At 39.8% G+C, this 14,868-nt stretch overlaps 1 protein-coding gene across 1 annotated transcript in view; it reads left to right on the top strand.

Annotated features, from left to right (window-relative positions):
* LOC141735550 (potassium/sodium hyperpolarization-activated cyclic nucleotide-gated channel 1-like) overlaps positions 1 to 14,868 on the top strand; it is a 318,988-nt gene that overhangs the window by 252,706 nt on the left and 51,414 nt on the right. The window contains exon 5 of the mRNA XM_074568526.1: positions 4,852 to 4,998. Coding sequence (XP_074424627.1) covers positions 4,852 to 4,998 — 147 coding nt within the window. The remainder of the gene's footprint in view (positions 1 to 4,851; positions 4,999 to 14,868) is intronic.

Raw genomic sequence — 14,868 nt, 5'->3', positions numbered from 1 at the left:
AAAAGTAAAAAATGCCTCCAAATCTAACCATTATTGACAAATGTGGTACCCAAAGAGAAGCTTTTCTTCAAAACTTGAAAAAATTAGTGTTTTATTACACAAAATTAAGAAGACCATATTAATTTTTCTCTGTTTGTATCTTCATTTTAGCACACTTTTTTTGCAACTGGCATATGATACACCACAGTGACCACTAATCTGGCACACCCTCAATATTGCCAGTAACATATAGCAGGCTGAAAAAAAAAAAAACCCATGCTTTTCTGAGTTGGAACAATATTATAGAAATAAAAAAGCAATCATGACTTGGACTGAGTTAGTGAAAAATATCAGTTGCTGAAGAAAATAAAAGTTTTGAGGGAAAGCTTCACATGAATGTCATGACAGAATATCAAAAAGGGAGTAGTATATTATGAGTGACATGAAATGTAAGTCAAAAAAAATCACACTGAGAAAAATTAGGAAGAGATTTATTACAGAGCAATAGTATGCTGTACACTCACAAGGTCAGCTATTTTGATATGGAAAGGAACCTTGATCATATTTAAGATAGTTAAATATTTCTGGTAATTGTGGGAGACTAAATTCCTAGTTGATTTAAAAAAAATAAGCATTGCTGATATGCAGCTGTCCCTATTATTCTATGTGTTATTCATTTGAAAACACTTTGAGATACACCAGTGATAAGCACTAGATTCCTACTAGTTTTATGTTTCTCTAAAATTCTAATGTGTAACCATAGTTTCTGGTAGAGAATAGAAATAGTTTGTGTGGGATAAAGCACCTATTCAAATAACAGCATTAATGAAAGGGAGCAGTGTAACTTGCACGCAAAACAAATTGTTTTTAGCATAAGTGTTCTCTTCAAGTTTATTCCAGTATAAAAGATCTTTGCAACTCTCTTGCGTTATACCCTACATATCTCAAATGAATATATATTTTTAATTAGTAAGGATTATTCTTTATTAGTGTTGCTCAAGCAAATTTGTATGCAAATAAGATTGGATAGAGGGGTGCAGCCCCTGTGCTAGGGAGCTTAACGAAGTCCTTTCCCTGTCCATGTGTGCTATGACAACACATTACACATCCTTCTTACATGAGACCACAATGTGTGAGCTGATCAAGGCAGGACACAGGAACCACCACAAAACCACAGATGAAAGCTAAAGAACAAATTTAATCTTAGTACCTTACAGATCAGGAAATTTCCAAAGCAACACCTGGGCAGAGGCATGCAAGCACCAAAGAGCAAGAGAGAGGCCAAGCTCAGACTTGCTGTTCTTGCCTGTATTTCAGGGGTTCAAGCAGGCATAGTTTTTTCACTGTGCTTTGATCTTCAACAGCAGGGCAGGATTCTCAGGCATGTTAGATAAGGTGTCCCTGATTCTACCACAGACTTACATTATGTAAGTGTGGATGTTCTACTTGTGAGCACATAAGACCAAACAATTGTGATATGTTTCCCAGTACCCCAGGTATGAGTCACTTGAGCATATTTACAATCCTCCTCACCAATCTTCCATTACTTTCCCACAACAGCAATGAAGGGCTGAACACAAAGACAAAGGGGATATTGCATAGTGCAGCATCTTCTCTTCAGCTTTGCTGCAGAAAAGCTGGAGCACTGCACAGCAGCTGGGACTGTGTAACCACCTTGATGAGATATAGATCACTGGGTGATCTCCTATCCCTTCCCTCCAAGTAAATCCATGCCTATATTAGTTGCAAGTGATTACTAGAGTAATTTTAGAAGCAATACATTGTTTATGCTAGAGCATGTCTGTCTTCCAGGGACCCAGAACTCTGATTCATACCCATAACATATGGATAAATTTCTTCTTCTCTGAGCAGAAGACAATGATGAGCATGCAAATTTAAATCTCACTTCTAAAGAATGGGGGTGAAGGATTCTTGCTTCAGAAGTGCAAAATGGTTGTAGAGAGGTTAAATCAGACTTACATATTCATCATACATTGCTAAGAAGTCCCATGCAAAATTACTTTCTTCTTATTTAGGGAATACATGTTGTACACATGGCCTCATCTAATCTTTTGCCACTTTGCAAAGCAAAAACTAATTTCAGTTCCAGAGGATGAAGCAGCCTTCAGTTATATAAGTTAAAGGATATGTGCTGCAGTTCATAAGGAGTGCATGTACACCATCAATTCATTTAATTGCTCTACGGAGATGCTGATCCTAATTAAGACTTCATGGGCTTTTTTTTTTCATTGAAAACAGTTAAAATTGCCTATTTCAGCATGGAAAAAGTGAAGAAAAAATTAAATGAAGACTTTTTAACATAAGTGTCATGGTTTTGGCCAATGACAAGACAGCAGATGCTCTCCCCCACCTCTTACTCCAAGGAGAGGAAGAGTTCAGAAAAAAACTAAACTACTTTAATGAAATATTAATAATAAAATTAAAAGGAAATAATGAAATAGATACAACATATACAAATATACACAAAACCATATCAAGCTCCCAGGAAGATATCACTAGCAAGCACTAAGGAAGTTCTAGACTGGACTCAATGACAAATGGGAAATGGAACACACTGACCAGGATCAAAGGCAGATAAGCCAATAGCATCCTCCTCAGACATCATTTATTGAAGAAGCAGCCATTAAAGAAGAAAGCAATCTTTTGATCCCTCAGCTTTTATACTGAGCATGGCAGATGGGATGGAATACCCAATTAGTCAGTTTTGGTCACCTGACCTGTCCACGCCTCTCCACAGGTGCAACCCCTCCATGGGGTAAACAATGAAGTCAGCTGACCCTGGTTGCCACAGCAACAAGTAAGAGCAAGTGACTGAACAGAAAGTTGGCTCTGCTTCACCCCAAACCAGGATGATAAGGAAACCAAGTTTCTGCCAAGTTTTAACTCACCTATAAGCCTGTGAGGGGTTTTCTTCTTCTTTGTCTTATCCTCTTCAACTGAGACATTGACGGGGGGTCAGAGAGGTAAAAGTCTTGGTGAAGTGGTACTTATCCATTTGTGGTTTAGGCAGCTTCTCCATCTTGTGGGTCTCAGATGTATCATACAGTTTAGTTCAGTACAACTCTGAGTATGTTAGTTTGGGGTGTTCTTTTCTGAAAATTATGCTATCAAAATGGTTTCTGAAGAAGGGAAGCAAACAAAGCAGAAGACAGGGCAGAGGACTAGTAGGAACAAGGAAACCAAATCATAGAATCATAGAATTGTTAGGGTTGGAAGGGACCTTAAAGATCATCTAGCTCCAACCCCCCTGCCATGGGCAGGGACACCTCCCACTAGACCAGGTTGCTCAGAGCCCCGTCCAGCCTGGCCTTAAAAACTTCCAGGGATGGGGCTTCCACCACCTCTCTGGACAACCTGTTCCAGTGTCTCACCACCCTCACGGTGAAGAACTTCCTAACGTCCAGTCTGAATCGACCCATCTCTAGTTTTAATCCATTCCCTCTAGTCCTACCATTACCTGACATCCTAAAAAGTCCCTCACCAGCTTTCTTGTAGGCCCCCTTAAGATACTGGCAGGCCACTATAAGGTCTCCTCGGAGCCTTCTCTTCTCCAGGCTGAACAACCCCAGCTCTCTCAGCCTGTCCTCATAGGAGAGGTGCTCCAGCCCTCTGATCATCCTCGTGGCCCTTCTCTGGACACGTTCCAGCACGTCCATATCTCTCTTGTAGTGGGGGAACTCCAGAATTGGACACAGTGCTCCAGGTGGGGTCTCACGAGAGTGGAGTAGAGGGGGAGAATCACCTCCCTCGACCTGCTGACCACACTTCTCCTGATGCAGCCCAGGATACGATTGGCTTTCTGGGCTGCAAGTGCACACTGACAGCTCATGTTGAGCCTCTCGTCCACCAGCACCCCCAAGTCCTTTTCTTCAGGGCTGCTCTCAAGCCAGTCGCTGCCCAGCCTATATTGGCGCTTGGGATTGCCCCGACCCAGATGGAGGACCTTGCACTTGTCCTTGTTGAACTTCATGAGGTTGGCATGGGCCCACCTCTCCAGCCTGTCCAGGTCCCTCTGGATGGCATCCCTTCCCTCCAGCGTGTCAGACGCCCCACACAGCTTGGTGTCGTCGGCAGACTTGCTGAGGGTGCACTCTATGCCACTGTCCATGTCGCTGATGAAGATATTAAACAAGACCAGTTCCAGTACTGATCCTTGAGGGACTCCACTTGTCACTGGCGCAAGGTAATGCACAAGGTAAATTGAGTGAGATCCTCTTGAGTCTCCTGGGTCCTGGCATCTATCTGTTTCCTGATGCTGTGCCTATTTTTCCAGTTCACTTCTCTCTTCTCTTCATTCCTCCTGAGGAATACTTTCTACTTCATTACCTCCACAGATTTTAACTTTGTTCTTCAGTCTCCTTATAAGCGTACACAATATTAATATGTTGCATATTAATACAGCATATCTAGTTTCTGAAATTTCATACCTTAAACTCTTTCTGAATGCAGCACTAGAAAAGTAGATATACACTGTGTACAGTTTCCCTGTCTGCTGCATGGAATGAGCTAAAACTGGTGTTGGTGTAGTTTCACAACTTCTATATAGCTGGGATTTTAGGGAACATGACAAGTGTGAGGGTTTGGCTTCTAAAACTTATAAATTAATGTGGCTATTAGCATTACCACTAAAGGCAGTTTCCATAATTTTCAGTTGTTGTGCTGTCACGTGAGCAGTAATACTAAATTAACTGATATGTCATGAGGGTCCTCTGACATATGTATAAAATATTATCTTTATAAAATATATAAAGCTTAAGTGGATACATGAATGAATTTTCATTTTGCAGGTGCCTTTAGATAGTAAAAAAATGTGTGTTTTTTTTCTGATTCTTCCTTTTATTCTCCTGACAGTACAAACAAGTGGAACAGTACATGTCATTCCACAAGTTACCTGCTGAAATGCGCCAGAAGATCCATGATTACTATGAGCACCGCTACCAAGGCAAGATCTTTGATGAAGAAAACATTCTCAATGAGCTCAATGATCCCCTTAGGGAGGTAAGTGTTCAAGTGTTTCTTCATGGTATGGAAAACTTTAATGTCTTTGCTCTTTCTGTGTTGAAATGCTCTTTTTGATTCTATTCTGTAACGTTTAATCTCATTTGACCATCTACCTAGTCAATGAATGACCAGGATAATGAATTTTGTATTAGATTAATACAAAGAAATAAGCAAGTTTACTCTATTCTGAACCGGTCTGTCAGAGTCACTGCCTGTCCTGGCTAGACTAGAATGGTCCTGGGTGAAAGGTTTTTTCTGCTCTCCCTACTTGCTAACCAGGTATCTGTGCAGATGAAACCACCGAAAGCCACCAGTGAAGGGAGAGCTCCTCTATTTCATTCTGTGAAGTAGCATCCTTGGTTAAGATGGTATTTACTTGAGGTGAGGAAGCTAGAATGTGACATACAAGCCATTAAAAAAATTATTTTGTTAAAACTGTAGTTTTTTATTCCAGTTTTGTTTTTATTAAATTTATTTTATGTTTTGTGTGGAAGCAGTCAGAATTTTCTTTGGCAAAGTGCTTGTGTGGGAGGAAGACAGCATTCATCTTGCTGTAACAGAGGTAGCTGCTTAATCGGAATATAAATCTGACTTCTGTTGGGTGATGCTCATGCTTGATCTACTGAAGGACGTTTTTGTTATCAGTTGGCTGGTATCTTCTACAGAAAGGAAGAGAAAAAAACAAGAATGAATTTGAAAAATTCAGAGATAAGAAAGCATAAACAGGGAAAAGAGAAAAGAAACAAGAAAAGAGGAGAATAAAAGAGGAGTGATCTGATGCATAATGAAACCCGTGTAATTTTCAGTGATACCAAGTAATGCCTTTTAGTGTCCTCTGCTATGGGAGGAGTGGTGCTGAATACATGTATATATAACTCCCAACAGAGCACAGGATAACATCTGTACTTTTGGAAAGATATGTGAGGGTTTTTTTTTTAACAAGTTTTGTGGCATAAGAAGAAAATAGGTCTGTGATGGATTGTCTGTATCATTGAATCCAGCTCTGTTGTGAAGGGAAAACATGTCATACAATTCATTTCCAAAATCATTCAAGTTCCATATTTAAAATAGTTGGCATATTCAAGTTATAAGAAACAATGCCATGCCCGTTCATGGGCTCTGAGGCCATGTCTGTGTTATTATGGTCTGAAAGTGGCTTCCCTCCTTACAAAATGCCAACTGGGAATGGTGAATGGTGCCCAAATTGCTTGGTCATTGCTAGATGGTTCAAGTCAAAATCAGGCCAAACCATGATTGTTCTAACTAATTTAACAGTACAGATGACTGAATTCCAAAGCCTGGACCCATTTAATACCCTAACATAGATGTAGCCTGAGTCCTTTCATTATATTGTGGATTTGTAAGTGTTTTGGAGGGCAGGTGGAGGGCTCTGGCTTCTGCACTGCCTCTGCCAATTTACCCTGCAGCTCCCCTCGGTATCTTTTGAAATGTCAAGAGGAGAATGCATTATAAAAATCTATCATATAGGACAGGAAAAGTGTGGAAATTATCCCTAGAGTACAGTGACAGTCAAAACATAAATCTTGGCCAGTATGGAGCTTTTGTTTTGTTAAAAAAACAGATGCATGTACAGACTCATCAGTCACAGACATCAGAAACAGTTTAATCTATTTCTGCTTTTAAGGAAAGCATTTCTCCATAAATGAAGCCTAATACCCTTCCACTAAAAAATAAAAAATTATAATTATCTGTCTTTTCCTCCCTCTGCCCTCCTTATTTCTTTCCTCCCTTCCCTTCCTTTTTTCTCATTGCTTAAGAGCAGCAAGGCAAATTTGGTCAAGCATAAAAACCAAAAAGCATTTCTAGGAAGAGATCAAGTATAGAAAATGGTCCACTAAAAACATGGAGTAAGAATAGAATTTCACTGAAGGAGTTGCTTCTGGTTTTTCTATGATCATTCTGTACTTAGCATGTTTTCTTTGTTCTCTGTATTATATTAAAAAAAAATTATTTATTCAGTAGAGCGCATTCCTCAGGAGCTACAATCAGCTTGCACACTGCCCTGATGACAACGTAGTAGTTGTTCCAGAAAATTATTTTTTTTTAAAAAAAAAAGTAAGAACTGGACAGTGGCAATGCCAGAACAGGTTTCCCAATGAATCTGTCCAAATTCTGGCTGCAGCTCACGCACCGTCCTGAAAACACAACTTGGATGTTTGCTTAGTTTAGCAGTTTCAAATTCTATTTTAGCTACTGCTTCAGTATGTGCAGTTTGGTAGTGCAGGTAGCGGGTGTTTGGTGTTACTAATGAATAGTAAATTAGGCCATTTTAAAGGAAGAACACAAATGTTCTTATATTGGATGGGATATACTGTTTTACATGCCAATAACTGAACAAGGCTATAACGTCCGGGTGATAGCACAGATACCCTAGCTGCATCATTCAAGAATAAATATTTACTGCATTTCTTTTTAATGAATCCTGCATTTTATTATGCCTTCAGTTTAGTGTAGGGTAAGAAGTAAACATTCAGTCTCCACAGGGCATACTTAGCTTGATGAAAGTAGCTTCTGATGAAGACATTCAACTGAAACCATTATTTCCTCACTCAGAGTAAGCAGAACAAAAGAAACCACACAAACCACTGCATAATTATAGCATGAATATCATCAAATGCTATTAAAAATTTCCAGTGTTTTCAGTTCTTGTTTTCAGCCATTCAAGTTTACTGTATGGGCTGAAATTTTCCACAGCTAGACTCTTTTTAGGAGTGATGACCTTTTTTTAGTCCATGTATTAAAAATTTGGTTTGCACTTTTTTTAGCAGAAAAGTAATTATGCATGATATAAATATGACCATTCAACCATTAAAAGAAGCTAAAGGGCATGGTATTAGAAGTAGAAATCTGATGTAAAATTAATTATTACATGATAAATACTAATAAAGCTGTATAGTGCTTATAGTAGATTGGATGAGGAAAATAATGAAAAGCTAAGAAAAGGTTTGTATGTGTATGTGTGAGTGGCTAACTTTATTGGGTAACAGAAAATAGTCATTTATTGTGGGGAATTAACTAGGGCTTCATACTAAAAAGGAAAAAAGAATGCTGAACATTTCTAAATTTTACAAGGCTCTCTAGGTGCTTCATAGCTGAGTAAAGCAATTGGTAAACCAAGTGCTAGCTGACCTGTATCATTTAAGGATAAGCTTGTATTAATAAAGAGCTTCCCTTTAATGACTGTGAACGAAGATAGACACTTATTAGAAAATGTGACTTAAAAACATCATCTTCTCCCTGGTTAAATTATTTGCGCAGTTTGGGGATATTAGTCCCATGGTAATGTAGTTAATTGGGTATCCATTTAACTCTACACACTCAAACTGAATTAACCACGCATTACCATATGTGGTGTGCTACTACCTGCTCATAAGGAAATGTCCTCTCTGATGAAAGTTAAGAATTAAACACTTCTTTTAATTAAATTCAGAAGTTTCACTCTTATTGAAAAGCATATCCCCTTTTTAACAGGTAGACTTATCTGATAATAACTGTCCAGCCTTCTTGAGAATCAGATAGTCAGGAGACTCCTGGCAGTTACATTTTCTGTAGAGATGGAAGATTTAAAATTGCTTCTGCCAGGCCATGCAGGGTTGGATTCATCTAATCTATCTGTAGCTCTATACAAGTTCTGCATCATAACTGAGCTAATCAGGCTTCCTCTGCACACACCCCTGTCATGGTTTAACCCCAGCCAGCAACTAGGCACCACACAGCCGCTCACTCACTTCCCCCCTACCCAGTGGGATGGGGGAAAGAATCGGAAGGGTAAAAGTGAGAAAACTCGTGGGTTGAGATAAAAACAGTTTAATGATTAAAAAAATGAAAACAAAACCAAAATTGTAAGGAAAAGGGGGGGGGGGGATCATAGAATCATAGAATACCAGGTTGGAAGGGACCTCAAGAATCATCTGGTCCAACCTTTCTTGGCAAAAGCACGGTCTAGACAAGGTGTCCCAGCACCCTGTCCAGCTGAATCTTAAAAGCGTCCAATGTTGGGGAATCCACCACTTCCCTGGGGAGATTATTCCAATGGCTGATTGTTCTCATTGTGAAAAATATAAAAAAAATTAAAATTTAAGAATGTTGTCATAGAAGTCTATAAAATCATAACTGGCATCCAAAGGTTGGGTAGGAATTGACTGTAATATCACTTTTGCTACAAGAATTAATGGCCATCAAAATTAAAAAACAGTGGGAGCCAAGTTCAGGCCCAAGACAAGGAGGTCGTTTCTCATGCAACAGGGTACAGGTCTGTGCTCCTTGCCAAAGGATGTTCTGGTTGCAGAGAGATTATGTGGATTCAAGAGGAGTGTAAATAAGTAATTGGAAGAGATATGTATTAAGGATTACTCAATAGACAAATCACATCAATCTTGGAGAATCCATTGAACTAAAAGTAGTTGGAGTGTAGGAGAGTCATCAAGGGAAATATCATACTTGCCCCTGTTCTTGTTCTTCTCTGGGTGTCCACCTACAGACACTGCTGGGGAGGCTAGTGGCTTAGACGAACACCAGAGCTGAGTCAGTTTGACATTTCTTACACTCTGTTCTTAGATGAAACTGCTTATGTATATGTCATTTAACTTTTGTAATTCAGGTGTCCTTTTGGAAGAGATTTCTCTTGGCTGTGTTTGTTGTTTTTGTTTTTTTTCTTGATGTCTGTACCATCTCCTTTTCGTGCCATGACAGTTACAAAGACCACTTTTGGGACTAGGGCATTCTGATGATATTCAAGCATGTAGGTGGCAAGAAAATCAAATTAAAAAAAGTAAACTCTAGAAAATTTCACAAGAATCTCCATCTGCTAAAGAACTAGAGATGATATTTATGTAAGAGAAACACACTAATTGCTACCAATTCCTGATTACTACCTCAAGAAATGAGGGAGAGGGATAGTCAATTGCAAATGTTATTAAAGGCAGAATTTCTCTCACATGTCAACTGCTGTTTGAAGATGTAGCCTTTTTTCTAAGCTAGTCAGCTAGATTTTCTTTACAGTGAGAGAGTGTGTGCAGGGAGGGGTTCTGCTGGTTTTGGCTGGGATAGAGTTAATTTTCTTCATAGTAGCTAGTATGGGGCTATGTTTTGGATTTGTGCTGGAAACAATGTTTATAATGGGGATCCCAAGGGATGTTTTAGTTACTGCTAAGCAGTGCTTACACAGAGTCAAGGCCTTTTCTGCTTCTCACACCGCTGTGCCAGTGAGTAGGTTGGAGGTGCACAAAAAGTTGAGAGGGGACACAGTTGGGACAGCTGACCCCAACTGACCAAAGGGATATTCCATACCGTATGATGTCGTGCTCGGCAATAAAATCAGGGGAAAGGTTGGAGTGGGGGCACTACTCGGGGACTGGCTGGGTATCAGTCAGTCAGTGGTGAGAAATTGTTTTAATTTGCATCACTTGTCTGTCTTGGGTTTTATTTTTCTCTCTCTGTTATCACCATGTTTCAGTATTTAAAGGGTGGCTACAAAGATGATGGAGACTCCCTTTTTACAAGGAGTCACATGGAAAAGATGAAGAGTAATGGCTACAAGTTACTCCTGGGGAGATCCCCATTGGACACAAGAGGCAGGCGTTTTTTACTTTTTTTTCCACGTAGCTTCTGCTGAAAGCCAGGAAACGTTACTACATATTAGATAATGCTTATCACAGCATGTTCATTCCTATTGGCTCTGAATATGCTATTGCAAAGTTGATGATTTTCAGGAGGTTAAAAATAATAACAAATTACTTCAGATGACTTCTGAGTTAGTTTTCTTTATGTAAACGTATTCTTATAACACGGTGCTTGCTTTGGTTTGTCTAGCATTGTCTCTAGTAGGATTTGGAAAGTTTTGGTTTACTCAGCTAAAACCAAATGATCTTTTTCCCTTACCCCTGAATTATGAGTCCTCTACATTAAAATAGCAAAAGTTAATACATGTTCCTCTGAACCCTTTAGAGAATAATTGAAGATAAATGAAAAATAAATAAATGAAAATTCAGGGATGCATGGTATGGATGTGCCCACATCCCTTTCCTGTAAATCTCATCCTTGGAGGTGTCTTTCAACTGGTTGAAAGACAGAGCTCAGAGGGTCATGATTAGGGGCACAGAGTCTAGTTGGAGGTCAGTGACAAGTGCCGATCCCCAGGGGTCAGTACTGGGTACAGTCCTCTTCAATATATTCATCAATGACCTGGATGAGGGGATAGAGTGCACCCTCAGCAAGTTTGCTGATGACACAAAGCTGGGAGGGGTGGCTGACACACCGGAAGGCTGTGCTGCCATACAGAGAGACCTGGACAGGCTGGAGAGTTGGGCAGAGAGAAACCTTATGAAGTTCAACAAGGGCAAGTGTAGGGTGCTGCACCTGGGGAGGAATAACCCCAGGCACCAGTACAGGTTGGGGGCTGACCTGCTGGAGAGCAGCTCCGTGGAAAGAGACCTGGGAGTCCTGGTGGACAACAGGATGACCATGAGCCAGCAATGTGCCCTTGTGGCCAAGAAGGCCAATGGCATCCTGGGGTGCATCAAGAAGAGTGTGGCCAGCAGGTCGAGGGAGATCATCCTCCCCCTCTACTCTGCCCTGGTGAGGCTGCATCTGGAGTACTGTGTCCAGTCCTGGGCTCCCCCATTCAAGAGGGACAGGGAACTGTGCTGGAGAGGGTGCAGCAGAGAGCTACCAAGATGATTAGGGGACTGGAACACCTCTCTTATGAAGAAAGGCTGAGGGATTTGGGTCTCTTCAGTCTGGAAAAAAGACGGCTGAGGGGGGATCTTATCAACACTTATAGATACTTAAAGGGTGGATGTCAGGAGGATGGGGCCAGGCTCTTTTCAGTGGTGCCTGGGGACAGGACAAGAGGTAATGGGCACAAACTTGAGCATAGGAAGTTCCACCTAAACATGAGGAGGACCTTCTTTCCTTTGAGGGTGGCAGAGCACTGGAACAGGCTGCCCAGAGAGGTGGTGGAGTCTCCAACTCTGGAGGCATTCAAAACCCGCCTGGATGTCTTCCTGTGTAACCTGCTCTAGGTGACCCTGCTCTGGCATGGGGGGTTGGACTAGATGATCTCCAGAAGTCCCTTCCAACCCTGTGATTCTATGATTCTATGAGAAGGAACTTCTTTTCCCTCAGTTTTCACTGTGGAATTTAAATTCTGGATCCAGAAGCAGGATAAAGTCTTCTGAAGCATATTTGTTTGGAATTGGTAAAAATGCTTCAGGGGTCACGTAATACAAAAGTTTCTGTGTTGAGCAGGCACCCTTTAAACGTGTCAGTGTCCATAAAAGTCACCACAAATAAAGATTAGTGTTGTGACTCACCATCAGCAAGAGGAAATAAATATGTTGTGAACTGTCTGATGCAGAAACAAATGCATGTGCCTATTTTTATGCACTCAGTTGCACACTAGGAATAGTAGTAACAGCATACGGAAGGGTACACAGTATTTTCCATGCCTAAATTTGGAGTTGCCTTTTAAAAGCATGTGATCCTAAAGGAAAGAGAAGGAGAACAAAAAACAATGAAGCATAAAATGTGTTCTGAATGCACAGTTATGAACTTAATTTCCAGTTGGTACACTGGTGATTTAAGAAGGTAATCTTGTTAAAGCTGTGGGAGATACCCAAGTTAAACTCTGCACATCACAGCAATGCTAGGTCATTGTTCTGCTTTTTTCCTAGTGCCACCTGAACATAAAAAACTTGTACCTTTTTTTGAAAGCAGCACAAAAATCTAAATTAGTCTAAACTAGTTTTGGACCGTTGCTGTTATCTAGCAAATGCAGTAAGCAAATACTTATAATGTTTTCTCCAAAAATTGTCTTGCAGGCAAGCCAAAGGTGGAATACTTTTTCTGATGTTTTACTACCTGAAAAATTGCGGGTCTCCTCACTTGCAAAATAGTCTTTTGAAAATGTAATGTCCATATAAAGCCCTCTTTTGATGAAGAGTCTTTATGTAAGAGATTAAATGGAAATGGAAATTGCAAAAAAATATTTTGTTTATTCATAAACTGTTCTTCTAATATTGCATCTTTGCTTTTCAGTGGGCTTGTCTGTGTCCTATATTAGTGCTTGAAATTACTTATAAATGGAGAGATAATGAAATATAGCGTAGATATGGATGCACAAAGTACTGAATTACACTTGTGTAATTTAAAGATAAGTGCCTAACACTGGAGGAACTTAGTGTTTGATATTTTTAGTGATTAACAAGAGTATTCCTCTCCTTGGGACTAAACTACTGTGATACAAGATTGTTAGAGATGAGTGGAGTTAAAAGCTAGTGCAAAATGTGGAGTATGACACTGTGAGTACAGGTACAGACTTCCCCATAGCTCCTGGGCTGAGTTCAAGGTAGTGGTTTTTATCTGTTGTCTCTGTCTCTTTCATGATACCTTCACAGTCCTCCTCAGAGGTAGCACTGGATCCTCAGCCAGCCTCAGTAGGAGTAGAGAACTGATTGGCAAGGAGTTTCCCTAAGAGGATTTTCATCTCACATCTTTTTCTGTGGAGTCTATGTTTGTTAATTTTCTTGTGAATAAATCCATTTTTCTTTTCCCTCCTTTGTGAAAAATGAAAACTCTATAGTTGTTAGAGAGGATACTAATAAGGTGCCTAAAGTACACACAGTTGCAAGTTTTATGAGCTGATCATTGTATGTTTGTGTGCTCTGATCACTGTAGTACATTTGAAGCAATGGATGGTGCCTTGCTAGAAGGCTAAACTATTTTGTAGATAAAATAAATACTTGTGTGATTATATATATTGTAAAGAAAAGCCACATTCTTTGTAATTAACAGTTTTCATTTTAGTCTGGATTACTTCTGCCAGTCATTAGCTGACTGCACAACTGAAAACTATTTAATATTTATTTATGTGATCTTGTGAGTGTCACTTACATGTATTAAAAATAAGTTTATGTCATAGTGAGGAATTCACTATGACATATTCACAAGTTCAATTCTTGTACTAAATTGAAAATCAGGAAGCAAAGATGGGACTGTGTGTATTAAAAAAAGTAATAAAAGAGTAAAACTACTTAGAATAATTTGAAAAATATACATAGCATTATGCTATGGGAGTTGGACAACAGATTATTTGGGAAATACAGTGGCTAGTAAAGACATCCACAGTCCTTGGAACAAAAAATCTAGTGACTTGTATCACTCAGTGCTAGACATTGTATTAACACTTGGGTATTTATGAAAACCCCGGTTTTCATAATCACCCGCATTTCACCAAGAGTAGAAAGTCTCCCATCAGTAGGGGTTGGAAATAAAATAGTTCATGCTTTTTAGCATCTGGCACAAAATAGATTCACTACAGAGAGGTAGAGAAATGCTGAAAATATTATGTGTGGATGGCTTAATATATAACGGACTTTGAAAGGAATTAAGAGGCAATGACATTTGTAGACCTGTTCAGCAGAACTGGAGGTGTATGTAGCTTGCTTTGCTATTCTCTAACACCAGATATGTTCTTCATAATATTGATACAGCAATGGGAAAAACTTAGAATGTGAGAAAGAGGTTAATACCCTTCCTGAGACGTTATTTAAAGTTCACGTTTGGCCTACTTTTAGGCCACCATGTGAGAAGATGTTCGCTGATTCGCTGTGTCCTTGCAGAATATAGAACATCAGGACATTTCATTTACAAAGAACATAATTGGGACTGGGAGCATAATCTTATAATCTAATAAGTCTTATGAGGAGCAGCTGAGGGAGCTGGGATTGTTTAGCCTAGAGAAAAGGAGACTGAGGGGAGACCTTATCGCTCTCTGCAACTACCTGAAAGGAGGTTGTAGCGAGGTGGGTGTTGGTCTCTTCTCCCAAGTAACAGGTGACAGGACAA

The sequence above is a fragment of the Larus michahellis genome, chromosome W (assembly GCF_964199755.1).
Source record: "Larus michahellis chromosome W, bLarMic1.1, whole genome shotgun sequence".
In the NCBI taxonomy this organism is placed as follows: domain Eukaryota; kingdom Metazoa; phylum Chordata; class Aves; order Charadriiformes; family Laridae; genus Larus; species Larus michahellis.
This window is presented reverse-complemented; position numbering and strand designations above follow the sequence as displayed.